General features: G+C 37.2%; 2 protein-coding genes across 2 annotated transcripts; one reads left to right on the plus strand and one right to left on the minus strand.

Moving 5' to 3' along the window:
• The first annotated feature begins 17,740 nt into the window (after positions 1–17,740).
• On the plus strand, positions 17,741–21,804 carry LOC141627109 (uncharacterized). The gene is made up of 2 exons (XM_074440575.1): positions 17,741–17,824; positions 19,022–21,804. The coding sequence occupies exon 2, from the start codon at positions 20,147–20,149 to the stop codon at positions 21,233–21,235; it is 1,089 nt and encodes a 362-aa protein (XP_074296676.1). The 5' UTR covers positions 17,741–17,824; positions 19,022–20,146; the 3' UTR covers positions 21,236–21,804.
• A 1,969-nt stretch (positions 21,805–23,773) lies between these two features.
• On the minus strand, positions 23,774–25,546 carry LOC141628066 (uncharacterized). Its single transcript, XM_074441253.1, has 5 exons — positions 25,255–25,546; positions 25,089–25,210; positions 24,366–24,876; positions 24,083–24,252; positions 23,774–23,995 (listed from the first exon to the last, which is right to left on the minus strand). Exons 1-5 carry the CDS (start codon positions 25,544–25,546, stop codon positions 23,774–23,776), a joined length of 1,317 nt encoding a protein of 438 aa, XP_074297354.1.
• Positions 25,547–27,794: the final 2,248 nt, after the last annotated feature.

Genomic DNA, 27,794 nt, shown 5'->3' on the forward strand with positions numbered 1-27,794 from the left:
AACTCCTCATTTAAATTGTATTAATAATTTTTGCATAATTCCAACTCCATCGATCAGAAGATTCACATATGTTTTCAAATTGATAAGCCACGAAAATTCTTGATGTCTCTATATTAAATGGTAGGTTTTGCAAACTGACCCAAGTTTCGGACCAATTGCTGTCACATACTTGTTTGGACCAACTGAGTTGCAAAATCCTTAAAAATTGAATTCTTGAGCTTTGGACCTCATTCTTTTTCTCACGAATTATTAACTCTCTTTATGTTATAAAAAGTAATATAACTCAAGTTTTCGTTGAACGGTTATTTATTCGTGATTTTTGGAAGTTACAACGTGAATCATAACTTTTAAAATGTGAATTCTATGTTGAGTTTTCATACAGTTGTTCGATTATTTCATGAGCCTTATTAATGTGACCTTATAAAGTTTTTATATGATGATAGTAGCACGCATGATCAGTAGTTATGTATCTTAACAAGTGATAAAATTAAAGTTTAGTTGATAACATTGTCGGCATGATAGTATGAGTGAAATTGAATAGCTTAATTTGATTCTTAATCGAGGGTGAAATATTTTATACGAGTCCAGTTGTTTGCATATTTTATATATGCTTGGCATGTTGTAATATCTCTGGTGTGTTCATCATATTTGTACAGTGGTCGGATATATATAAATATAAAACTATGTTGTCATATCTTGGTAAAGTTGGTGGCATTAAATGTTAACTTGATTGTTCTAATATACTCGCATGAATATTTATAATAATTATGTCTAAATGTTCACACATGTAGGATGTCATCTGAGTTCTAATGTCTTTTATGTGAGTCTGTGTGCCTATAGTTATACTTATTACTTTCATTGCATTAATTTATTTCAGTTGAACCTAAACTTATGATATGATAATAAAATAATGTTGTTGTTCCTTATTGGATATGTTCATAGTTGTATTGTCATGAAATGCTAAGGTGATTGTTGCAATTGTCACGATATTTGAAATATAGTTTGATATAGTTACGATATTTGAAATATATTCTTGAACCGTCGAATTATAATGAGATAACCCTTTGATGATTCACATGTTATGCGTATGTTTAAATGATAGTCGTTATAGTTACGTTTAATTGAGCCGCAAGTTGCCTATTTGTTCAAACCGTGCAAACCAGAGAACTTGTTCACCTTACTAATCTTTTGTCATAGATAATGTTTTACAAGTTATATGATGGTATATGTACATGTTTAAGTTGTTTATGCGATATCTTTTATTTTTGATGAAAATGAATTATACTGAGTTGATGGATACAATTGAATGGTATGGTTGCTAAAATGTTAAACATATGTGTGATCTGGAAGTAATTTTGTTGTTATTGTGAATCATATAACTATTAATACTCAATTGTAATTTCAGCTGTTTGACTTCTACATTATTAAGTTAATTACTCATGACGCCTTACAACGATGGTTCCGTAAGGAGTTTAACTGGGAATTTTATAATGTGCCTCCGATCTAAACTAATAATCTTCTTATATTGACTATGTGGTTAGACTCTTGTCTAGTTCTTATGACATGATAAATCGTTTTAAAATTTAACATGTAATTGAGTTGGTACTTATACTTTTGTGTGACCATGCAACCTGTGATAAATAGATCTATAATAAAGAGGTAAAATTTTGATTGAACACAGTTAATTTGTAGTTACTTGCTTTACATTATGGTACGAATCGTATGCTTTGATGAGACGTCACCAGGGAATGCGTACTATCTAAAAGGTCTCTGATTAAATGCTGTAGTCGTGTTAGCCGTGAATATAACTGAGTAAAGAAGTGCGACTAAAGTCCTGATGTTGAGGTAATAGTCGTTCATTAGTAAAGATAGGACTGAAATGAATGAGATGAACCTGTAAATTATGAAATATGAGTCGACACCTAAGCTTGTATTGCTTGAAAGAATTGAATTAAGTTTATCTGATCTTGAGTTTCGTAGTAAGTCAGTAAATGGATTCTATGGACGGCTCTGTTATAAGATTTATGTTAAGAAAGTTATTCACCGTCCAAAGATGAAAGTAAAAGTTTGAAAATGAAGTTAAATTTTGTCGTGTGAGTATAAATTGAATGAGATTTCCACCGATGTCCGGTTGTATGGTTTCATGATATTTGCTAGTCTGGAGGAATGAAGCTAGAACGGAGTCACAAATAGTGGGTTAATTTAGTCATGTTGTTCGTTCATGTAGTGAATTGGTGGGTTGTGGTTAGTTATGAATGTCAAAACGGGAAACGTAATGTGGTGATTTAAGTGAGTTATGTGTTAACATGGTATGTTGATATTAGCATGATATGTAATGAATATTTGTAAAATTGGTGTAGTTAAATACATTTAATCTTTTATGTCATTGTGTTGGGTGCAGTTTAAATATATTTAACACCAAGAACGAAATTTTATGTATGATAGTCTTGTATGTTAACTTTCCAAATATCGCGCTTTACCGCTTGATTGACTCGACCAATAAGTTTGTAAAATTTGCCAATCAATGTGCGTTCGTCATTCGTAAATAAATCCCAACCCTTTGTTATGAGGATTAAAAATATTTCTAGGATGATAAATACTTTACTAAACCGGTTGTCTTCATTTTATTGGTGATTACGTGTCTTGACCTAAATCGCATACAGTTATGTAAAGGAAAGTCGATCGGACCTATTAGGTTACAAATTTTCATAAATCTATTTATTAAGTTTTGACCCTAATTCTTTTCTTATGTTGATTGATTCCCTATGTTTCTAAGGTATGAGATTACAATGATTAGTGAAATGAATAATTACTAATGATTTTTACTGGTAACCTTGTAAAGCATTGTTCCATTCATAATTTGATTATTCACATGAATAAATGTTACCAATATTTCTTGGAAAATATGTTATTTGACATGAACCATATGTGAGCACCTAAGCATCTTCATCTTTGTCACCTGAGTAGTAATGTATAAATTAGATTGACAAGCAGGTCCTGTGAATGTTATTGCATGTATTGATTGATATGAAGAGTGTTTAGATTAATACTGAAATGTTTTAAGTTATTCAACGTGGCTTTTGCTCCGATCCGTGGCGATGTCTTTGTAGAGCCCGATGCAGAATCGTAGCTTCCTTGAGAGAGCTTGTATATTGATTGTCTTGAGTAGGGATTAGTTAACTTGAGCGTGAGTTGTGAATATTTTATCCTCTTTCGATTTGTTAGCGAGTTTGAGAACTTTTGTTATAATAAAGAGGTTACGAGGACGTAACCATGTTTTTAGTTGGGTAGGATTGTAAAATCTTAATGTTTATGTTGCACTTGAGATGGAAATTGGTTACTAGTGTTGAGTTATTGAGTTACTTGAGTTGAAATCGATATTGAGATGGAAAGATGACGGTGTTCTCAGGTGGTTATTTAGTTGTTATACATTTGTGTTCTCAGGTAGTTATTAGTTGTAGTTAGTTGGGTTAAGTGAAGATGAGTTAAACTTCGGGACGAAGTTTATTTTTTAGGAGGGTAGAATGTAACATTTCGTAATCATTATATTTAATTGATGTGTCAAAAGTCTGTGTTAACTGTGTTAGGAATGTGTGATGTCCGTATGTACGATATACAATACCCTTTTGATGTTTGAGTACCGGAGCGAACTTCGGGACGAAGTTCTTTTTAAGGGAGGAAGACTGTAATACCCCGAATTTTATATAATCGATTAAACGGATATTATTATATACTAGTTATTATACATTTTATATTGGTTGCATCGTAATATCGTGAATGTTATTAAGTCGGGTTTATATCGTATATGTTGAGTCGGGCTACATCACATTTTGTCTTTTGGGTCAAGAATCGTATCACCCATTTACCCATCTACATTTACCCAACGACCATACTCGTTTAACCCATTTGCCTTACCCGGAACATGTAACCACCATTTACCCTAAACCTAATCTAAGAGCCGCTCTCCCTCTCCCCTCTTTTCATTTTATCATTCATAAAACCATTTCTAAACCTAGAGAAAGGGAGAGGAAGAAGAATTGTCGAGCCTTTCATTTGATTGAAGATTTCTCATCGATTCCAACCTAATTCGATTTCCCTGTTTGTAAGTCGATTTCATTCCATTGTTTGTACTGTTTTAAAATGTTCGTCTTCAAAAAGTTTGAAAAGCGAGTCCTGTTTATTTGATGTCTAGTTTATGCATATAAAATCTCGTAGTCAAATTCTTTATGGTTTGTCCTAGGTGATTTATTTATGAACATGTCGCTGAAAAGTCCGCGAATCTGATTTGGTTGTGGAAAATAATTTGAAACCCTAATTTTTATGTCGATTCAGTTATGAGGCTTCTTCATACATCATCGTTGTATAGTCTAGATGATAATAGGATTTGGAATTACTGCAAAATAAGGTTTTAAACTCGTTTTATGAATCAATACTTTTTATGCGACGGTTTCTGTCAGTTTTTGGAAATCAGTCTGAAAACCCTTGATAAGTTTGGAATTTGAGAAAAACACGTTAGATATAATTTGTAGCTAAGACTCATGGGGTTCCAATCCAATTGGCCTTGTATCAATTAGATGTTTCTGGAATTAGTTATGTATTTTATTCCGAGTCTGTCATGTGCTGGAAAATCAGGAAAAATCGTGTTTGTTCTTTAAGTTGATATTCCTATTAAGTTATGATGAGTCTAGGTTATGTGCATGATTATTTGATTGAGTAGGTGGTAATTATACATAATTATGTTATGTAGGTGATGGATATGTGAAGGATCATAATTGATTGCTTGTGTGCTTGGATTGCGAAAAGGTAGGGAAATACACTTGACTTATTATCGTTGTTGTTGAATTGTGTTGACTTGTTTGTGTTTCATATGACCAAACTGTGAACGTTGACTTGATTCGTGGTTGTTGATTCATGTTATGATTCATATCCTGGAATGTGCTTGACTGAATTGATCGTATTGAATATATTATCACAACATTCGGTAACCGGCATGATTCTATGATTTACCAGTTCAATGATATACAAATTGTGTTGCATTAATTTCTTGAGCATTCATATGCATTGGAGATGGGGGATGTTGTGGTAACGTGGTGTGGTGATGATGATGTGATAAGGCCCAGGCGGGTTCTGCAGGACTTGCCCTGGTGTCCTCAGCTGCGAGCTGGCAGATCGGCTACGGTCGATATATAGTCTACCGGGGATCGGTATGGCTGGGTTGTACGGGTTATGAGATGTGAGTTGAGATGGAGATGGAGGTGACGGAGGAGCATGCATATCATATTCTGTTGTTTCATTGTATTCCCTACTCAACCTCGTGGTTGACCCTGTGTATTCGTGAACACCTGTGACGATCCAAATATTGGGGAGCAGACTTGACAGGTTTATGAGATAGGATGGGAGCTGGATCAGAAGACTTAGTAGCTAGATCATCATTTAGAAGACTTTCACTTTTATTTATGCTAGTTCTTTGTAATTTGATGTAAAAGAGGTTTTGTAACAATTAAGTTAAAGTAATTATATAATCTGCCTTGGAGTTTAATTTGTCATTCACTACCTCGGGAAACCGAGATGGTAACAGTCCGGTTTATTAGGGAATGTCTTGCTAAAGGCTCCTTCATAAATCGGGGTGTTACATAATAGCCACGTGTTTCCCTTGGATATCCTACAAAAAGACATTTGTCAGACCTGGGTGCAAGCTTATTGTCAGACTTGATCTTAACGTATGCTTCGCAACCCCAAATACGCATGAACGACAAATGAGGGACTTTCCCTGTCCGTATCTCATATGGAGTCTTATCGGCCGCTTTAGTCGGGCTTCGATTTAGTGAAAATACTGCAGACAAGAGGGCAAAACCCCAAAATGAACTAGGAAGCTCAGTTAGACTCATTATTGAACGAACCATATCAAGTAAAGTTCGATTTCTCCTTTCGGCCACACCATTTAATTGTGGTGTGCCAGGAGGAGTCCATTGTGATACTATACCACAATCTTTTAGGTGTGAATCAAATTCAATATTTAAATACTCACCACCACGGTCGGACCGTAGGGTCTTTATCTTTTTATCCAATTGGTTCTCTACTTCTTTTTGGAACTCTTTGAACTTGTCAAAGGCTTCACTTTTGTTCTTCATTTAGTAGACATACCCATATCTACTTAAGTCATCAGTAAAAGTAATGAAGTAGTGAAAACCTCATCTAGCGGTGATGGTTAATGGTCCACACACATCCGTATGTATGAGAGCCAAAACCTCACTAGCTCGTGTCCCTTTTCCCGCAAAAGGTGCACGAGTCATCTTGCCTAGAAGGCAAGACTCGCATGTACCATAAGATTCAAAACCAAATGGTTTGAGCACTTTTGATGAAGCAAGTCTCTTAATGCGTCTTTCGTTTATGTGGCCTAAACGACAATGCCAAAGGTAGGATTCGTTTGGATCACCCGTTTTGAGCTTTTTAGTTTCTACATGATAAACGTCATTAACATCATTTAAAACATAAATTCCTCCAATTGAAATGGCCTTGCCATAAACCACATCATTAAAAGAAAAAGTACAACACTTGTCCTTAATCATAAAACAAAAGCCTTCCGCGTCTAACGCGGAAATGGAGATGATGTTCTTAGTTAAAGTTGGTACAAAATAACACTTATTTAAATACAACTCTAAACAACTAGCTAAAGTGAGCACATAGGTCCCACGGAAACGGCGGCTACTCTAGCTCCATTGCCCATGCGGAGATCCACATCACCTTTTGCTAGTGCTTGCACTTCCCTTAAACCCTGCAAATGGTTACAAAGGTGAGAGCCACATCCGGTATCAAGTACCCAAGTGGAAGTACAAGCATAATTAACGTTTATCACATAGAGAGAGGAAATCATACCAATAGGCGTCACACGCCCTTCCTTGAGATCCTCCAAGTATTTGGGACAACTCCTCCTATAATGCCCCTTCCCATTACAATGGAAACATTCGGCCTTGGAGAACTTGACACTTTTTGCCTTGGGATTGCCATTCACAACGGCCTTCCCCTTTCCCTTGTCAATTTCATTTAACGATTTCTTGAATTGGGACTTTTCTTTCCCTTTTCCTTTCTTGACTCCAAGGGACATGTTCTTTAACTTCATGGTTAATACATCCCCTTTTTCACTCCCACTAGCCTCCATATCCCTCTCCGCTTGGGTGAGGAGTGCATGAATTTTATGGTAACTCTTATCCATGTCATTCATGTTATAGTTTACCCTAAAGTGGGCAAACTTGGTGGGGAGTGAGTGGAGGATACGATCCACCATAAGAGTCTTAGGAATCTTACACCCTAGACGCTCTAGGATGTCAACATATTCGACCATTTTGAGTACATGGGGACCAAACTTTTGGCCCCTCTCAAGCTTAGCTTCAAAAAAGTGTGCCGCCGCATAGTATTGACGGACTTTTGGTGTTTGTGAAAACATACTAATCATACGAGTGAAAATCTCGTAAGCATTTAAAGAAATGCATGATAGCTTGAGCTTTGGGGATATTGACCATATCAACACATTCTTGATATCATTCAACATCCTCACATAGTCATCATAGGCGGTCCGCACCGCCGATGAAGCTCTTGACCGGGCTCGATTGGAAGAGCATTGGTCAAGTAATTGAGCACATTGTCGGACAACGCGACACTTTTGATGTTGGATTCTCATTCAAGAAAGTTATTACCGTCATCTTTTAAAATACATTTGTCCATTACCGACCTTAGCCATGAATCTTTTCCTAGTGAAGTAGTCGATGGAGTTGATGAAGTTGCCATTGCGAATTAAAATGCTACAACAAAAAGGAAAAATTAACATTCATTGTTTTAAAAAATTACTTGTAAAAACATATTTAGCAAGTTTTAGCATTTATATAATGACCTCCCACTAAATTATATAAATGATTCCAAGACCCAAATATTAAACAAAAATGAGCATCGCTTGGGCGAAACATCCCATAATTGCGTAAATTCGGTAAGTCACGTTGACTAATTCTACCTCTAAAACTCTTGGTCGACGAATTTCCTCAAATTCATCTACTAGCCCCGGAACACAAGACCGTCTTATATCCCGTTGAGTCCAGCCAATTTTAGTGTGTGATAACCGTTTACCACCCTACTTACCCAAGGTAAAAAGAGACCACCCCGCTTGGGCGAGCGTGGCTCTAATGAACAAGAGATTCATAGGTGTTACTAATTGGTAAGGCTAATCTCAATTTTAGTTATGTGAGAGATCTTGTCAATTTAGTCATAAATTCCTTATAAGTGAATTATTTCGGTGAATGTAAATGACGTGAATTGACAACCGCGAAAATAAAATGCATGTGAATGGCGATTTTGGCATGCGCGAAAATAAAACAAGTAAACATGTAAGCATATGAATAATTCCTAGTATGGCCACCTAGTTAATAAAAACTAGTCTATTACATTTCGGAAACCAACTCCTTGGTCCCTTGCCTCTTCATTCCATAAGTGGCTCTTCCTTGTGGGATTTGGAACACCTTCCAAAAATAGACTCCGTCTCGTTGCAATCCGTCTTTTGGAAACGCCGGTAAAAATAACTATTACAAATGAATTACATAGCTGTTCCTATTATATATTAATTAATAAAATAAATAAAACTATTAATTAATTACAAACCTACGATACGAGATCGTATTTAATTACAAACAAATCGATATTCCCATTCATTTCGGGTAATAACGATTAAAATTAACTAGGCCATACTAGGTATAACAAGATAAATAATTTAAATAAATGACAATAATTCATTCAACTTAAATAAATATGCTTAAAATGCTGTAAAATGATGCCAAAATCGCCCTATCTATCATTCGTTAGTATCCATCTCGGTTTTTGTGGATTTAATCGATTTATAACATGTAAAAATCAATAATTAACTTTTAAATCTCATTTAAGTCCAAACTAATTGTCCAAACTGTTTTGAACCTCAAAATTAGTCCTCACTAATTTTATGATAAATTATTAGTTTGATTTGGTGATATTTTGCTAATTTAATCAATAAAATCATAATATATAAGTAAAAATCCAAAATAATTGAAACATTACCCAAAATATTGAAACAAATTTTTTTAGTATTCTGGAACACTCCAAAGAACACCAAAATGTTAGAAAAATTGCCCAAAATATCCGGATAAATTTTGAGAAGAAAAAGATCGATATTTATCGTTTTTAACCACTAAAACCAATAAACATCAAAACAAAGTGAAAACACAGATTCAAAATCAATTTTGACATTTAAATAATATTCTTAAATATACATAAATTTATCATGGGCAGAATCAAAAGTTTCAAAATTATGATTAATTAATTTGACTTTTATCGACTTTTAACTCAAAAATCAATAAACATGCAAAAAATTCGAACCAACCTTCAACTTTTTGCATAAAATCAGTAGAAAACATGCATGAACTACCATAAAAAATCCATGTACCGAATCAACTTTTAACTAATTTTAGTCAATTTTTAACTAAAATACGGCATTTTGACTCGGTTTTCTACCAAAAATACATTAAAACTAGCAAAATAACTTCAAAAATCACCAAAAAATTCCACAAACCTTTTGAGAGCAGTAGGTATGCATGTCCCAAAAATTTCGTGCTAAAACCTCTTCTAACACAATTTTTGAGTTTTTATAAATTATCACATAATTCATTAAAATGTTTAAAATCAACATGCAAATTACAAGCCTAAGCTCTGATACCACTTGAAAGATCATAGATCCATATTAGACTCTCTAATAAAATTAATTTATCTCATAAATTGTCATTTAGGTGATCTATGTAACATGCATGCTAATATGAAAGCATAAAAAGAATGTATAAGGAAAAACAATTCCCTTACATTAAATTTGTGGTAAAAAGGGCACAAACTAGTTCACCTTACTAGCTTGTTCTTGAGCTTAAACCAAATGGAAGATCCTCCTTGCAAATCTTCAACTAAAAGATCTCCTTCTTGTTGCACCCAAGAACTAACCCAAAATAATAATAAGTATTGACTAGTAACTTGTTAATTTTATACCCTTGATAATATTGTAACTTTACTAACTTTCTTAGTAAATATTAATGTATGTATACTAACAACTTAGTATACATACATTAATAAATAAATAAATATCTGATGATAAATAAATATCTGATGATATTCCATTAATGAAATTTAATATGTTAACGCACTATTGTGGAGGACACTAACTCCAACAACAAGTACCTCCACGAGACAGTTGACCCATCTATTGTACTGACATATATTTTGGGTGGTGTGTGCACCCGTTCAGATAAAAGTGGATGCGTGCTTTGATTGCGTTCTCACTACGGACCGTGGAATGATCTGGATATAATAAAGGTTAGCCTTATTAAAACTTAAGCTATTACATACTATTGGAGAAAAAAAATGTGCTTCTAATTTATAACTATTAGTTACCTCTTAATATGGGCGTATAGTTTATTTGAAAACTAGGTTTTCTTGGTTTAGCTGCTCTAATTTGTAATTGTAATCATACTTTTATGTTGATGCAGATTGTACAAGGGTTTAACTCCTCTATGGGGCCGTCAAATTCCATGTAAGAGCATTATTTCCGTCATTTTGTTTGTAATCTTCACTACCCCGCAATTTGCAGGAGCCCTTAAGGCACTGGGGCATCATTGTTTTCGTTGTTGCTGGCCTGTTAGTTTTTCTTACAATGATGTTACAATGATATTAAGACCCCAACATAAGTTTATACGGAGTATATATTAGTCCATCCATAGAATTTGTAACTGTTCAGTTACCTCATTAATTTCTTAAGCCTCTATTTTTAAGCCCGTAAAAGGTTATTTAATCTTAGAATTTCTGAGATTCGCTATATCTGATAATTTGTTTATGGTAGGTTTTTGTTATAGCGATTTTTGTGCGATTTAATCAGCAGGTTGTTGGTTGTGAATGGTTTATGCGATCAGTTGATTTTAGTTTACAAGTTGTGTGTTAAGAAATTCGAGAAATTAATAAATGGCTACATTCAGTTAGTTTCAAGCTAAATAAAAAAACGGACATACCATGAATTTTAGGCTAGCAAGCCTTGGTATCATCTACTATATACAATTTCGAAAGCACTTATTCGCTTTCACTTTCTCACTCTCTTTGGCATAACTGGAGTATCTATGAATGTAGGTGTTTGGTTGGCTCTCTTGGAATGGATTGGAATGGATTTGCTCCATTCCAATGTTTGGTTGGAGTCTTTTGGAATGGAGTTAGATACCTGTTAGGAAATTGTACACGAACTGAAAAGACAATAATGAAAACCGCACCGAATCGCTATGCTTTCCTAATAGAACAATTCGACCCTTACTTTAGTGCCAGGGTTGTATCGAACTTTCTATTGAGATAAGACGGTTGCCCTCTGTATTCGACACAGAATACAGAGATATAATTAAGAAGTATTTTTGAGTAGTTTGTTAGATTGTTCAATGATGCAGAAGATGAGATTATCTGTATACCAAACATCTTCAACCCCATTCTATTTATATAGATATGAAAAGGTGTAGGGGGATGTATTTGTGAAGAGTAATAACTTTTCACAAATTCCGACACATTAAATGTCTATTGTGGGAATTAAAACCCATCAAAGTTTCCCGGGCATTGCCCCGAAGCCCCCCTGTCATAATTGTTCAAATGAAAACTATTCCGTAAATTCATAAATAATTATGCAAGTGTACACTCCGTACTACCCGAACTTACATTATATTATAACGAACTTACCCATCTACGAACCAAACCCGAGTACGCTAAAATGAACCGGTAATTACACTTAAATTACCAACATTCCTCCCCCATTTAAGCGTAATTCAAGATTTTAAATAAGTTAACAAACATACCAATTTATGCATAAATGAAAATGTCACGAAGATTGAATTTCCACTTAGTGAAATTACACATTCCAAATATTCGAGTATCGGGGTGTGACTTATCATTGAACCCTTTCTACTCATTTTGAATACATGAAGATAACTCACACATAAATTAATTTACTTCTAAAATTACGTAACCGACACTTATTTTAAAGCCTAGTGTCCCATATCTATTCATGAACATATCAGGAGTCAAACCCATACTCCCTTGAAGCGGCTGTACTTCATGTCCATATAGGTTGATTCTTTTCATCGTGTCCTTGCATAAACACTTTTTCAAAAGATCAACCTTACAACGTGCAAGTCTAAACACACACCTCGGGATATAAATTATCGTGTGCTTCAATCTCTTAACAATAGGCCTTCCACATTGAATTCAGCCTCTAACATTGTATTAGAGGGGAATTGGGTATCCTATCGCCAAAGATCTTATACGAGTTTTAGTCTCATCCCGTCAACCGACTTTATAACCGGTCAAGTCCTTAGTTGACCCTTTATGCAAAGTGATCAACTAAAACTGAGATCTCACAAAAGACAACCAATATCAATTCCCATTTATAATAGTCTATAAATCGTGTTATAACAAACACCCCGGTGCGCACCGTTATTCACTATCAAAATTATATGAATGAAATTGGTCAAATACTTTAAGGAAAATCGTAGATTATTTTCTTCAGCTACTTAACCTTTTAATCGGCTATGCTAACACTACGCATACCAATTCCAATGTCAAACTCATAATGCAAATTCGATCTTGGAAATCCATATACTCATGGTACTTTCCCAAGTAAAATACACTACCACTAGTAGAAAATCACCTTCTACATTTGGTACTTCAATTTGCAAAATACTATCCCTCTAAGACCGAAGAAAAATGACATAGGACAAACCATAATTCATGGTTTACTTTATACATTGTCACACTTGCTTAATCCCTTGCCAAAGATGAGTACTAGCTATACTAGTTTACTTACTCAACTTGTCAAACCGCAATAATTAAGCCCTTGTGAAAACCCGAGTAATAGCTCCACTTTCATTATTTGAATAAAAGCGTCATACTCGACCATTGAAAGTATTAACCGTAGAATAACAATCATACTCTCACACTTATCCTAATACCGAATATCATATTACCTCCCCCATGTCTTTCATAGAAGAACACAATGACAAAACCACCTTTTACAAGGTAAATAATCTTTGTTTTGTGTCAAAGACCAACTTGTCAAAAATCCTACAACAAATGACTACTCCATTACCGGACTCGTCAAAAACTGTACATTCAATATTACTGATTTACCTCTTACATGGTTAAACCACATAACTCCATAATCTCACCATGGTTATATCAAACCATCATTCTCGAGATTATATGGTAAAATCAATTACATCAAGAAACTTAAAATGCTTTACATATGACATTGACAAAGTTAAACAATCATACAAAACAGTTAGCACACTAACAACATTATTAAATAACCAATCAAATATCCATTGATCAAAACACTAATTTCCATAAACATTCTTCTGGACAATGTTCATCTCACATAATATTCAATGTAAGAGATAACACAATTTGAATATTTATAGCTATACATGGGTGACTTTGAAATTCCTCCTTGAATAAACTAGCCTATCTACCCAAGATACCATATATTGGCTCTTAGTACCGCCCTACCTCAATACACCATGTTTTTAATCTATATATATGAATCCATATATAATTGCTTACTCATATTCCGTGTATTAAATTCAAGAGAGCATTATACTCATTCTCACTTCATAAGGCTCATCTTATATCATTATACTTCAAACATTAAAATAACGATAGTATTTGTAGAAATACACAAATTAAACAGAGAATAAACAAACTACAAACATTCATGTCATAAACTAGCTATTGTATTATCATGAATGTACCAATGCAATACCAACCATCAAAGATACAATGATGCCACTCATCTAAATATAATCATGTCATGAAACAATGCACAATAACCGCATCACAAAGGCATGACCATCATTAAAACAATTGATCAATTAACACATATGTTAACAAACGTATTCAAAAAGGAATACACTAGAAAATATCAACAAACAACTTTTTATCAAATTTTTATATTTATTTTTACCCATCTCATTAACTTGCCCCAAATATAACACAAGTTCAAATAACAATGAGAACAGAAATAGACATAAAATAATGTTCCTTTACATGGATGAGTCTTGATCTCCACCTTAAACCAAACAAGAGTGTCTCAGGCCACCATAGAACCGGAACTTGACACTATCCAAAATCATTACACTATGTTATTGAGTCATACAAACACTCGTATGATAACCGCTCAATCCCACATTCTCGTGTATCATACAAAGGAGGGGTCACTAATGACATACTGACCCACTTCATAAAATATATGGATATTAAAATCCAAACCCACAAAGTACATGTATAGCAAAGATGATCGATAACTTCCATGCTAATACAAAGTACTTGTCATCTCACGATATGTGTATCATAAGCATCATGTGAGTGAATAGAACCCAAGCCCTTATGAAGGTCCATAAGTCATACAAGACATAACAGAGTTATTATGCATACAAAATTTATGCCGCAATATCCCATTGATGCGTATAAAGATAATGGCAGAGTCAATCAACGGGTCATCCCTAGACCCCATCATTATATATGTACAAACACTTAAAACTCACATATTAAGATTTTACTCCATCGTTAAGCATGCCCCAATCATTAGAAATAAAACATCAAATTTCAAGATATAGATTTATTTCATACATTTGGTAAATTCAATCAAAATAATTAATTACCAAATTATTGTGGATCATCGGTCATAAACAAGCCCATGTCACTTGATCTTCACCGTATAAGATTTCAAAGTGCATTAAGAACATATGATATAAAACCAAACGAAGATATTGGTCATAACCCATACGCTACCGAAAATTCCATCCTAAGCAACAACAGGACAAGGTTATTCCATGGTCAATTATTACATGGCATTTCTCATTTTCAAAATAAATTTCATCTAACCAAACTCCATGCTCATAGATAATCATAGTCAACCAACATAAAATTTGTGCATGCAGACATATATGCATCCAATAAAGGTCTTTAATGATAATATACTATTGATCATATAAGCGGTTTTAATGCAAATGAATAACTCGAAAAACAATAATCAAATCACTTAAACATGAAACATGACCATCAATCCATCATACATGTATCAAAGTCATTATTATTGCCTTATTGGTCTTATTAATCCTATTAACGGCATGCATAAAAATTAATCATCATGTCACATTAATAAAAACTAAGCACATGATTAGAAAAAAAATAAAGGATGCAACAATTCTAACCAATTCCAATTCTTGCATAAACAAGTGCATCCATTCATATTCATGGGAATTTTTATTAAACCATCGAACACTAAAAGAATTTCACTTATCTTATTGTCATTTCAGAAATCAACTTTTGAAGGCATAAAACCCAATATGTCATCATCAATAAGAAGCATACGTTTCATGTCAGGGACTTCATTTTCCAAAAAAAAAAATACCAATTCTCTGACCCACGGCGTCAAATTTCTTTGCATTCCAATCATATTGCCGTATCAATCGGGTACCAACGCTTTGATCCATAATCGTTCTCATAAACCAGAATTTGACGCCTATTCTTGTAATTCTCAAAACCAATTTACAAACTTCGCAAACCACGTGATTCCATTTTCCGAAATCAAAACCCTCAAACTTCATCGTTTTTTCTTTAACCTTCATTGTCATTTCCATAGCATTCATCATCTTGAAAGATTTCGATTGTTCTATTAGATTGTTAGGAAATTGTACACGAACTGAAAAGACAATAATGAAAACCGCACCGAATCGCTATGCTTTCCTAATAGAACAATTCGACCCTTACTTTAGTGCCTGGGTTGTATCGAACTTTCTATGGATTCTAACTCCATTCCAACCTCCTAGAATCTCATACCCAACTTCCTCCCTTGGTATCAAACTCCATTCCTCCCTTATACAATTTTAAGTTGAACCAAACAAGTTTATGAGGGAATGGATTTAGAACCCCATACCATTATGGATTCATATTCCAATCCATTCCATTCCATGCTATTGAACCAAACGCCCCCTAAGAACCTTTTAAATTGCGTATTTACAACATTCTATTGAATTAATTATGTTATATCCCCTTGTACAAGTTGTAACAGCAAATTTTATATTGCGATAACTGAAATACAAAACAAGGAAACAATTAAATTTTATTAACAAATATTAAAAGTCTGTGTAGAATCTCTAATGTATCCTCTGATTCTAATATGCCGTAAGGGGTACGTGTACGGGGTACACGTGAGGGGTGCGCGTGTAGACAAATTTAATTGCTCTACATGCGATGTAGATTTGATTTCTTGAGAGGGTCGCGATGACTTGAATCTCTCTTGAAGGTTTGAATTTGTGATTGAATCTTCAACGCAGGCGGCACGATTTGATGTGCTTGTTGACTTCTTGCAATGATTTTGACAGAGAGTATTTGTAGGAATTTTGTACCTTGTTCTCTCTACCTCCTTTGCAATTATGAATTTTCAACCCTTTGAATGAATGAGAAGAGCTCTATTTATAGAGTTTCAAATCTCCTTGTTGGACTTTTGGTGGTCACAGGCCCATTTCTGGGTTTATAAGCAACATTGGCCCAAATTTGATTCCTTCTGGGTTTAGTGATCCGAATAACTCCTTTTGTAATCCGAATCGACCCATATTTTATTTAATCGGGACAAAATAATTAAATTAAGTTAAAATTTAGTATTAACTCAAAATAATTAATTTATTTTATTTATTTGGCACATTAATAAATTTTCCGTGCCTACAAGTTGCCCCCTCGGGACCTTGTCACGTGCACCTCCTGGTGTCTTGAAGTGACGGGGTCTCGATTCATTTTGTTTTGACTTGGAAATCGATGATGAGCACCCTAACTTATCGTAAGAATGATCCTTTTTTTTGTCACCCTGTCATTATCTGACTTGGCGGGTGAATTTGTGTTTGACTTGGAAGTCAAGGCATACATACCCAAAATTGTCGAATGGATGACCCATCTCTTTTTTTGACGTCACTTTATCGTTATTTGATTTGACGAGCGATTTTTTCCTTTGACTTGAAAGTCATCATGTACCCGAACTTGTCGTAAGGATAGTAGCTTGGGGATTATTTTTTTTGACGTCACCCTGTCGTTATCTGACTTGGCGGATGACACACATTTTTTGAAAGTCATCGGGTATCCGAATTTGTCGTAAAAATGACCCATTTTTTAACGTTTTTGTCATAATATATGATTTGACGGATGACACATAGTCCGACCCTTTTTAGCCAAATTGCTTGTGTTTTGGCTTCGTGAACTTTCCATATCACTCTTTTTTTTATATATATTTAAATTAGGGCACAAGTAGATACCAAAACTCTACCAGACTATTTTAAGGTTTAGGAAAGTAGTACCTTTCTAAAACTCTTTCACCTAGGTAGGGTTTAAGGGACTCCATAACCTATATGTATATATATATATATATATATATATATATATATATATATATATATATATATATATATATATATATATATATATATATATATATATATATATATATATATACGGACCACGTCTATTCTGTCAACCGTGAGTACATGTTATCAGTACAATCTTCTTCTCGACGGTATTCTTTATCTCTGCAAATTCTTGCTTGCCCCTTTTTTTTATCTATGTCTTTCAAGCACACAACACATTGACCTCTTTTTCTTTTAACGTGTGTAATCAGAGCATCATTGTTACCGAACTCGCTTCGCTTCGATTTCTCGCGTTCATCTTCATTGTGCGACGGATCCGACTGATCATTCGGGTAAGTTTATATTGCTTTTCTTCTTCCTTGCCTTTGTGTAGCTGGTTTCTTTATTTCCGTCACTGAACATGATTTCATTAATGGTCACTATTCCATCTGTTTTGAAATACGCACCACATCATCCCCTGATTTCGTGAAAAAACAGAGTGCGTGGACAACCCCTGTTGTCGACCAATTTTACATCATGGAGAATGATCTTTGACCCTAAAGCTTCCCATATTCACAAAATTTGCAGTCCCACGTTTCCGAAATATCGAATAACTTGGATTTTCGTTATCGTTTGATCCCTCAACGACCTTAGCAAAGACCATCACAAACAATCACCTTTTTTTTTGTGAAACACAGAATATACGGACAACCCCTATTCTTTTTTAGCTGCATTCATCGTATGCCTTGAAGTATTTCTCGTTTTTTCTTTTATGGGCTGCTCTACTTTAAACTCTAATTCGAATTCGAAATCAAGTCGATCTTTATGGGTGTTGAGAAGATGTCAGTACCGTAATCTCTCGTTGTCAGGACGAATAAAAAAAAAGAATATCTCGTAGTAGTCCGTAGTACCAGGGGAATGAGAAGCTTTCTTTGTTCTATTTTGGTTGTACTAAGACATCTTCCTATTATTCTAATCTTGTTTGTTTGGTTATCATTGTGGCCCATGCCCTACTTGCTTCATACTGACAACCAATTTTCCCTTTGCTTTAACGTCTCTTTGCTGCCCATTATTACTTTTTTTTTTACTCTGTAAATATTTAGCCAATCCTCATACCAAGCATATAGACCGCAATGTCGTATGGTGATGTTTTCGCATTCTTGCTTGAGTTTCTATGCTCTCATTCAACTGCATTATGGCCAAATTTTTCTCATATCCCATATCCCGCTTATCGATTGCCTTAAATTTATCGAGAAACCGCTGAATCTCGGGCCTGGCGACTCTGCGTTGCTGGTGTAAATAAGAACGAACCTCAATATAAAATGGTGGCCTTAGAGATGCTTGAAAGTTGTAGCTAATTGGGATTTAGAAGAGATAGTTGATGAGAGCAAAAGGGTATTCGTGCAAAGTAGACTACCATTCTTTGATTTGCTGGTTACTGTTTGTTTTTTTATTACATTTTTTTTTGTTTTTTTTTGTGTGTTTTTCGTCTTCTTGCTACGTACCAAAATAACCGGACTGATATCTTATTTTATCAATATATGTCGCAGGTCCAACTTTGGGCGAAATACGAATACAACTTTCTTTTTCAAGCTTTGTATTCCCTACAAAGGTAATACATTCATTTTTTTTGGAAGTTTGTATTTGTAACTTAATTAATTATTTTGAGTGCACATATTTTGCCCCTCTTCTCTTGCTTGTATGTTTTCTTGATGAACCGCATGGATTATGTTCTGTCTTTCTTTTGGCCAAGCAGCTTCAATTTATCAGTATTTTCATGCACTGCAATCTTATTTATCCACCGCGGAAGATTTATTACTTCAGACAATATTTCAGCCTCCAGTCGAGTTGTCAGGGTGAACCAATTGTAGGTCATCATGACAGGGCGAAGACTTATTACCTGTCAGGGTGAACCCATTTTGGGTCATCGCGACAGGTTGTGTCAGGGTGAACCCATTCGGGTCATTGCGACACACTTTGAAGACTTATTTCTTGTTAGGGTGAACCCATTTTTGGGTCATCGCGACAGGTTGTGTCAGGGTAAACCTAATCGGGTTATCGCGACACAGTTTAGAAGACTTATTGGTTGTTAGGGTGAACCCAGTTTGGGTCATTGCGACAAGTTGTGTCAGTTTGAACCCATTCGGGTCATCGCGACACGGTTTTTGAAGACTCATGCAACGAACCTCTTTATGCAGACTATTATTTCATTACCCTCTCCTCATGAGACATTCCGGATGAATACACCTCTTGATTTGATGTCTCTCCGACTTGTAAAAGATCTCCACATATTCTTTATATTTACTTGTATTTGTCCTTTTTGCAGGGCTGCCATGGTGTACCTGAAGGAATTTCGCAAGGGGAGCGACATATATCTTTCTGTAGTTGACCGCAAGGATCAAGATGTCGCATCTGGAACTTACTTTCTCACAAGCAAATCGCTTCGTATGTTGGAAGGTGGAGCAGCCAGTCTAACAAGGGATTCTTTGCTAAATGAAATGTCCATGAAGCTTGACACTCAAGAACCAGACGCTTGCTCACGCTACCTTTTAAAAAATAACCTTAAATTGAAGCCTGGTACAAATTATACTTATGAGTTACTTGGGCGAAGAATCATTTCAGGAAAAGTTAGATGAGGATCCTTCAACCTGAAAATTTACGGGAAATCGATCTACATGCCAAAGTATTGGGAGTGGACTGAAGATGTACTTGCTCGATCTATTGACATCCTTTCGACTGCTTCTATCCGTCAAGCGGTCTATGCTTCTGTATATTCTTATGCTAAGGACTTACATATCATGTGTGCCTTCTTCGAAGGATGGTGTCCTGGTACTAATACCTTTCATACTGTAGAAGGCGAATTTTTTATCTCCCTGTGGGATCTAAAGAAACTTGGAGGTCTCCTTGTTGTGGGAGAGATTTATGATGAAACAGTGTCTCAACTTAGCATCCTAAAGTCAACGACTGAAGAAAAGAACTTGACTGTCCCTGCTACGTGCACTTTCTTGTTTACTGCGTTCCACTACCTTGCGAAAGAGTCGAAGGACAAAGGTGAATTTTCTGCTCAGCAATGGATTGACTTCTGGTGCAAAAGACAGGTTTTATATCCTCCTCCTGTCAAAAGTCGAAGGACCACCAAAAACACTCCAGCTTCAACCCAGAATCCAAGTGGTGAGATTGAGCCCCGAACATCTGATGAATGGACAGAGGAAGAACACTCCCTATTTGAAAAGCTTGGTTGCAATGATTCGCGATGGGCAAAGATTTATTTAGCCGCGCATTTATCATGCTGTCTTTGCGTATTTGTTTTGCCGGAAGATAGCGACAGATTAATTAGACCAGCTACCTTCAAGATTGCAAGTATGATGGCAGAAGATCGAGTTTTTAGTCTGGCGATTCCTCTATTAGCTAGCATTTACAAAGGCTTGAATGGGTTAGCCACGTCTATCAACCCCGGATACTCCAGGTCATTCTTCCCAGCACATTACTTATACGAGTGGATTGCAAATTACTTTGACACTTATCATGCGATAAATCCATCACCGACAGGTCCCCATATGACTAAGTATTCAGGTCCCGTAGGAGCGAGGAATGCAAAACCCGAAGAGGCTCGAAAACTTATGCATGAGGAAAGAAATTTTGATGCAAAGCGTTTTATGTTAAATAAACACAGAGTAGATGTCTTGTTAGACAATGGTGACCTTGATACCCTGGGCTCGACTATATTGCATCCCTTCGTTCCTCCTATTTGTGTTTGCGTCTGAATAATAGGTTTCACCTTGAACCTTATAATCCCCATCGGTTTAGTAGACAATTTGGCTTTTGTCAAGACATTCCCGGCGTATTGAGTCGTGGTTCAGACAAACCTAATGTCACATGCTTCGAGGCACTGAAATATTGGCATGTGTTTTTGTTTACAGGTAGCATGTCTCGCGTTTACCTTCCCAGTCCTTCATTCAGATGGGATGAGAATGTCACCCCTGGTTTTACTGCATGGTGGAAGGAACTCTACCCAAAGGATCTAAAAAAGAATGTTGACATTCTTGTGCATAGTACCGGAAGTGACCACAAGACTAAGAAGCGTGATCATCATGGGGATACTAGAAATCAGCCTCTAGAGCAAGCAGTGCCCCTGAAATCCAAAGTTGTTGTCCCTAAAGCAAAAGGCCATATTGAGGACAAGCACCACAGCGATTCAGATTCCGAGATTAACCCTAAACATGATCGTCGTGGCAAGAGAAAAGTGGCTGTCTTCGATGCAGATGATGTCAGACCAGACGCCCATATTTTTGAGGGGGTATCGAGTGCATCAAGAATGCCTTCGCAGACACTGGTCAGCTTCTTTTCTTTTGTGATTATCGTTGTTTATTTATTTATTTCCCTACTTGATCGTCATTTTTTTTTTCAGGAAGGTGAATGTTCCTTGGAGACAGTCTCCCTTGCTCTGGAATATCGTCTTCCGCATCGTCCACCAAAGATGAAGCCTGGAAAAGGGAAGGGGCTTATGATTCTTAATAAATCAATACCCGTAGGAGACTCTTCTGGTCCAGCATCTCAGGGGAGCCAGACTGACAGTTCGTTTGCCAATGGTAGTCAGACTGCCGTGGATAGTCCAGCCTCAACACATATGTCTCCTCCTTGCAAACCTGACGATCGAAGGCGGACATTTAAGCCTCTAACAATACCATTTAAACCTACCACACTCCATACATGCACCAAAGCCTTATTTCGTCCACCTCCTTCACTTAAGGAGATTTTTTACAGAGCACTAGACGCGATCCGCTTGCAGGTCTTGGGAGAATTAAAAAAATACAAGTTTCTCTAATGTAGGGGAAGTGGCCATGAAGGCTAACGTGTGTTATGAGGACATTCGACAACTCAAAGGTGACTATTCTTCACTACAGGCGCGAGTGGATTCTTATGTGGGTGTGGTACATGCTTACCTTGCACTCAAGAAGCAGGCAGCAAAGTGTCATCACCCTGCATTGCTAGAGGACAAAAGGCTGGAGCGGCATCAAAAGATTGAGGATACCAAATCTCTTCATGATAAGGCGCAAGAAAAGCATAGAGAGCAAGCTGTGGAACTTTCTGTTACTCTGGAAGAAATAAACGATCTTGAAGCTAAACTCAAGCAAGCATTAGAGAAGGAAAAGACATTGCGAAGCAATTTAGAAGCTGGGGATATATCTTTAATCTCATTGCAAGATGATCTTCAGAAGTTTGAGAGAGAATTAACCGAGTTTGACGATATCCCTGTTTTGAGTCCTGAAGAGGAAGCCTTACTTCAAGAGCGAAGAGTTGAATTGGAAGAGATGCGGGCTTCTCTGGATGTTGATCCATAGGCACTTAGATTTTTTTTTTAGATTATCTAGATTTCATCCTTGATTCATCCATCTTTTTTCTAGCCTAATGGACTAAATGCTTCAAAGATACTTGTTTGTCTTAATCGTTTATGTATAATAACATCCTTTCAGCGTGTTATATTCCATCATATTTATTTATACAACAAATACTCATAGTACTATTTATTTAGCCGTTCACTGTTTAAACTCTTGCGGGCCAGGAGTAATTATTTTGATGTAATTTTTTTGGTGTGGTTGCACTTGAACAAAGTGTTTGCTCAAACTGCCTACGTACTTACAAAACTACCAGGGGTGACAACTTGCAAGATCAAGCCAACGTAGTTCAAGAGATGGATTTTTTTGTTTGGAAGTGTGGCTGCACTTAAGTTACATGTTCACCCAAGCTGTCTACGTACCTGTGAAGCAGAAAGTGTATTTCACAAGATCAAGCCGACGTAGTTCATAAAAGATGGAAAGTTTTTTTTTTTTTTTGGAGATTTTTTTTTTTGTATGCAGTTTAACTTCTTGCTTAGGAGCTTTGACTTGCAGTTTACGCTCTTGTTTAGGAGCCTTCACTGTTGGGATTTAAGAATAGTAACGCTTCATTAACTTCCCATTGATTGGGCCTACCCGAACGCCGTCTTCATCCACGATTTTGTAAGCACAATTTGTGTAGACCTCCTGTACCACGTATGGACCATCCCACTTAGAGGTGAACTTGCAACCTGGCTTGTGAGAGGTGATGATTGGTCTTCGTACTGCAAGGACGAGATCTCCTACTTGGAAAGAACGAGGGCGCACCTTTTTGGTAAATGTGCGTGACAACCTTGCTTGATAGCACTGGAGTTTTTGTTGAGCTTCTAATCTTTTTTCATCGAGAGCCTCTAACTCTGCTAATCGCAATTTGTCATTTTCATTATCCGTGAGTCCTTCTTGAATAGCAATGCGCAAGGAAGGGATCTATAGCTCTAATGGCAACACGGCCTCCACTCCATACACCAATGCATACGGGGTTGCTTGAGTAGGTGTTTTGTATGTGGTACGATATGCCCACAATGCTTCACCAATCCTTTCATGCCAGTCTCGCTTTGATTTTTCTACTACTTTTTTCAACAAGTTGCAAGTCTTGTTGAAGGCTTGAGCCAAACCATTTGCAGAAGCATTGTACATGGATGACTTGTACTGTTTGAACTTGAATTTTTCTCCCAGACTTGTCATCAGATGGTTGAAGAATTGTTTCCCATTGTCAGTTGTGATACGCTGAGGTACACCATATCTGTAGATGATCTGGGTTCGAATGAAGTCCACAACATTTTCTTTCTTCACTTCCCGTAGTGTGATGGCTTCTGCCCATATTGAGAAGTAGTCGGTGGCGAGGATATACTCGTGTCCATTTGAGGCCTTTGGAGTAAGAGGTCCCACAACATCAAGCCCCCAAGCTTCAAAGGGCCATGAAGAAACAGTGGGGTGCAAGTGTGCAACGGTTCTGGCGGTTAGTGTATGAAGTTTGCGTAGAACTGATAAGGTTCACATTTTTTTGCAAAGTCCATACAATCTTGCACCATGGTTGGCCAGTAATACCCCATTATCTTTACACGATCATGAAGTTTCGGCCCATATTGATGAGCACCACAAATGCCAGAATGAGCTTCATGCATTGCTTCAGTAGCTTCGTCCTTGCTTAGACACCTCAACCATTGGCCTAAGAAAGAACGTCTATAGAGTGTCCCTTTATAGTGAATGAACTTTTGAGCACGCCGACGTATTTCTACGTTGTGTCTGGGATCATCGGGTAGTTTTTGGTGGTCCAAGAAATCAATGATAGGTTGACGCCAGTCGTCTTCATTAACTGTGTAGACGCATATCATGTTGGTTGTATCTACATTTTCTTCTCCTTCGAGCAATGTTACTACCCAACGATTGCAGACTGGGACTTGCATAGACTCTTCTGCCCCCAGTGCCAAAGTGGCTGTAAGATTAGCAAGCACGTCAGCCAACTTATTGGCACTCCTTGGCACATGACCAACATGAATGTCGTCAAGTTGATTCAGCAGTTGTAATGCCTGTTAATGGTAGGGAATCAAGTCTTCCTTTTTCACTTCATATTGACTTGGTTGACCACCAGCTTTGAGTCTCCATATATGCCGATATATCTAACGCCGATTTCGATCGCCATTTGGAGGCCGAGTATGAGAGCTTGGTATTCTGCCCTATTATTTGAGCACAACTGAGTGAGCGTGAAGGAGTATGGCATGAGATGATTTTGTGGAGTTACGAATACAACTCCGGCTCTAGCTCCGTCTTTCCTTGCAGCACCGTCAAAGTACATTTGCCATGAAGGTAGGACTTCCACATAGAAAATTTCTTCTCCTGGGAGGTCATCTGAAATTTCCCACTCTGCACTCGGATGATCAAAAGAAAGAAGCCGGCGATAGCTTGACCTTTGACAGCCTTTTGAGGCACGAACACCAAGTCATACTGCTTAAGTAACATTGCCCATTTCGCAAGTCTTCCAGACAAGACTGGTCTTGAGAGTATGTACTTGATTGGATCAGCTTTTGAGACCACGTGTATGGTGTGCGCCTGCATGTAGTGCCTCAACTTCTGGATGGCGAACACCAAAGCAAGACATATTTTCTCTATGGGAGAGTAATTTAATTCAGCTCCAACCAAGGTACGACTCAAGTAGTAGAGTGCTCTCTCCTTGCGGTCTTCAATTTCTTGAGCACACATTGCCCCCAGCGAGCGTTCTTATGCTGCGATGTAGAGGACAAGTGGCTTTCCTGGAATTGGTGCCCCCAGCACTGGTGCGCTGGCCAAGTACTTTTTGATGCTATCAAAAGCATTTTAATTTTTTCATCCCATTGGAATTGAGCATCCTTTTTCATGAGATGGCTGAATGGTTGGCAACGTCCTGCTACGTTAGATATGAACCTTCGAATGTATGCCAAACGTCCCTACAATCCGCGCAACTCTTTCAACATCTTTGGTTCCGGCATTTCGTTGATCGCTTTGATTTTTGTTTGGTCAATTTCAATGCCTCTGTGTCTGACCACAAACCCTAAGAACTTCACAGATGTGACACCAAATGCACACTTGAGTGGATTCATCTTGAGTTGACATTTTCTAAGTCTCTCAAAGACGGTTCGAAGGTCTTTGATATGGTCTTCTCTTTTCTTTGAATTGACAACCACGTCATCAACATAACACTCTATTATTTTATGCAGCATGTCATCAAAGATCTTTTGCATTGCGCGTTGGTACGTGGCGCCAGCATTCTTCAATCCAAACGACATGACTGTGTAGCAGAAGATCCCTTTTTGGGGTTCGAAAACCTGTTGCTTCTTAATCTTCAGGTGCCATATGTATTTGATTGTAACCAGCAGTACAATCCATGAATGAGAGGGCTTCATGACCAGTGGTTGCATCAATCATCAACTCTGTAAGTGGCAAAGGAAAGTCATCCTTCGGGCATGCATCATTAAGGTCTCTGAAGTCGACACATATGCGCAGTTGTCCATTCTTCTTTCTGACTGGGAGAATGTTTGTTATCCAGGTAGAATATTTGACTTCTCGAATAAACCCTGCTTCAATGAGTTTATTGACTTCCTTTTCAATTTTAGGTACAAGCTCCGGCCTGAAACGACATTGAGGTTGCTTTTTGGGACTGGTGCCTTTCTTGATTGCTAGACGATGAACTGCAATTTTTGGGCTGAGTCCAGGCCTCTCTTTATAGCTCCAAGCGAAGACATCCTTGTACTCGACCAACAACTTGTAGTACTCCTCTTGTTCTTCTTTAGTCAGCACAGCACTAATATAAATGGGGCGAGGATCTTCCGTAGTTCCCAAGTTGAGCTCATTGAGTTCATCCACAGTCGATTGCCCCCCGTCTTCAAGTGTTTCCGGGGCCTCATCAGCCTCAACTTCTTCATTCTCGTCAGGTATCTCTTCTAATGTGATGTGATATGACGACGTTGTAATTTCTAAGTCACTTGACTTCCTTGCATCACAGGGACGTGACGATGAAGGCAAAAGCTCTTCGGTATTCTTTTGCTAACCAGTAAGAACTAGTACGCCCCTTCTTGCTTTGAGTGGCTCATGCTGGATGATATCCACTACTTGCATATGCTTCATGCGAGATGGTATTGCGCTTCTCAAGTCATCGCTTACTCTTACTTCTTCTTCATTTTGTGTTGCAGAAGTTGAGAGAGGACGACCCTCACTACTATTCCTCTTGAGAGCCCCTAGTCGACTGAAGACTGTTTTTGATGGACCGCCCAAGCGTTCATGTATTGCACCCTTCTTGTTTATGCGCAACGAAGGTGTTGACACTTTGACCTTACTTTCTCCTTGATTGCCAAGCCTAGCAAAGACAGAAATGTGTTTGGTTGAAGCACTTCTCTGCAGGTGGACTTATTCGATCGAAGACTGAAGATGGATGCATCTTTTCCTCTCCTTCTTCATTTTCTTCGACCTCCTCTACTGTGATGTGCTGAGAAGACGCAGTAGCCCCTTTTCTATGAGCACCAATCTTCACAAGTGCAGGAGACTCAAATCCGAGCCCGGCCCTGGTCACCATGAAGCTCCCATCTTGCTTGAATACTTCATGTTGTGCTTTATTAAGACCGTACGGCTCAACTTCTATAACTTTACCGAGAGGAGTCGGATTTGTAAAGTCATATCCAGCCTTCGCTAGTAGCTTGTAAGCATTGGAATCAAATATCCCCTTGTTTTCTTCACTTGATGACTGACTGGATGAGCAGACGAAACCAGTTGGAGGAGGTCTCACAATTTTGTTTGAGATGAACTTGGCAGAGGTGTAACGACTTTGGCCACCCATTCCTGCTTGATCACCTGGCTTGACATTTTATCCTTAGGCTTTGTCTTTGGTGTTAGACACTCTGCAAAAGGACTATCTCCATCTTTGCGGCGAGACTTTGGGATGTAGCTTAGTACTGGTGGTGTAGTTTTCTGCGGCGTC

The sequence above is a fragment of the Silene latifolia genome, chromosome Y (assembly GCF_048544455.1).
Source record: "Silene latifolia isolate original U9 population chromosome Y, ASM4854445v1, whole genome shotgun sequence".
NCBI lineage: Eukaryota > Viridiplantae > Streptophyta > Magnoliopsida > Caryophyllales > Caryophyllaceae > Silene > Silene latifolia.

Bases quoted from the DNA above. Each gene is read 5' to 3' on its own strand.
- LOC141627109 (XM_074440575.1), top strand. From the start codon at position 20,147: ATGCCAAAGTATTGGGAGTGGACTGAAGATGTACTTGCTCGATCTATT.
- LOC141628066 (XM_074441253.1), bottom strand. From the start codon at position 25,546: ATGTGTGCTCAAGAAATTGAAGACCGCAAGGAGAGAGCACTCTACTAC. The intron at 25,211-25,254 runs GTCAAGCTATCG...ATCCGAGTGCAG, and splicing joins GCCTCAAAAGGCTGTCAAAG to AGTGGGAAATTTCAGATGAC. The intron at 24,877-25,088 runs GTAACTCCACAA...TACCATTAACAG, and splicing joins CTAGAGCCGGAGTTGTATTC to GCATTACAACTGCTGAATCA.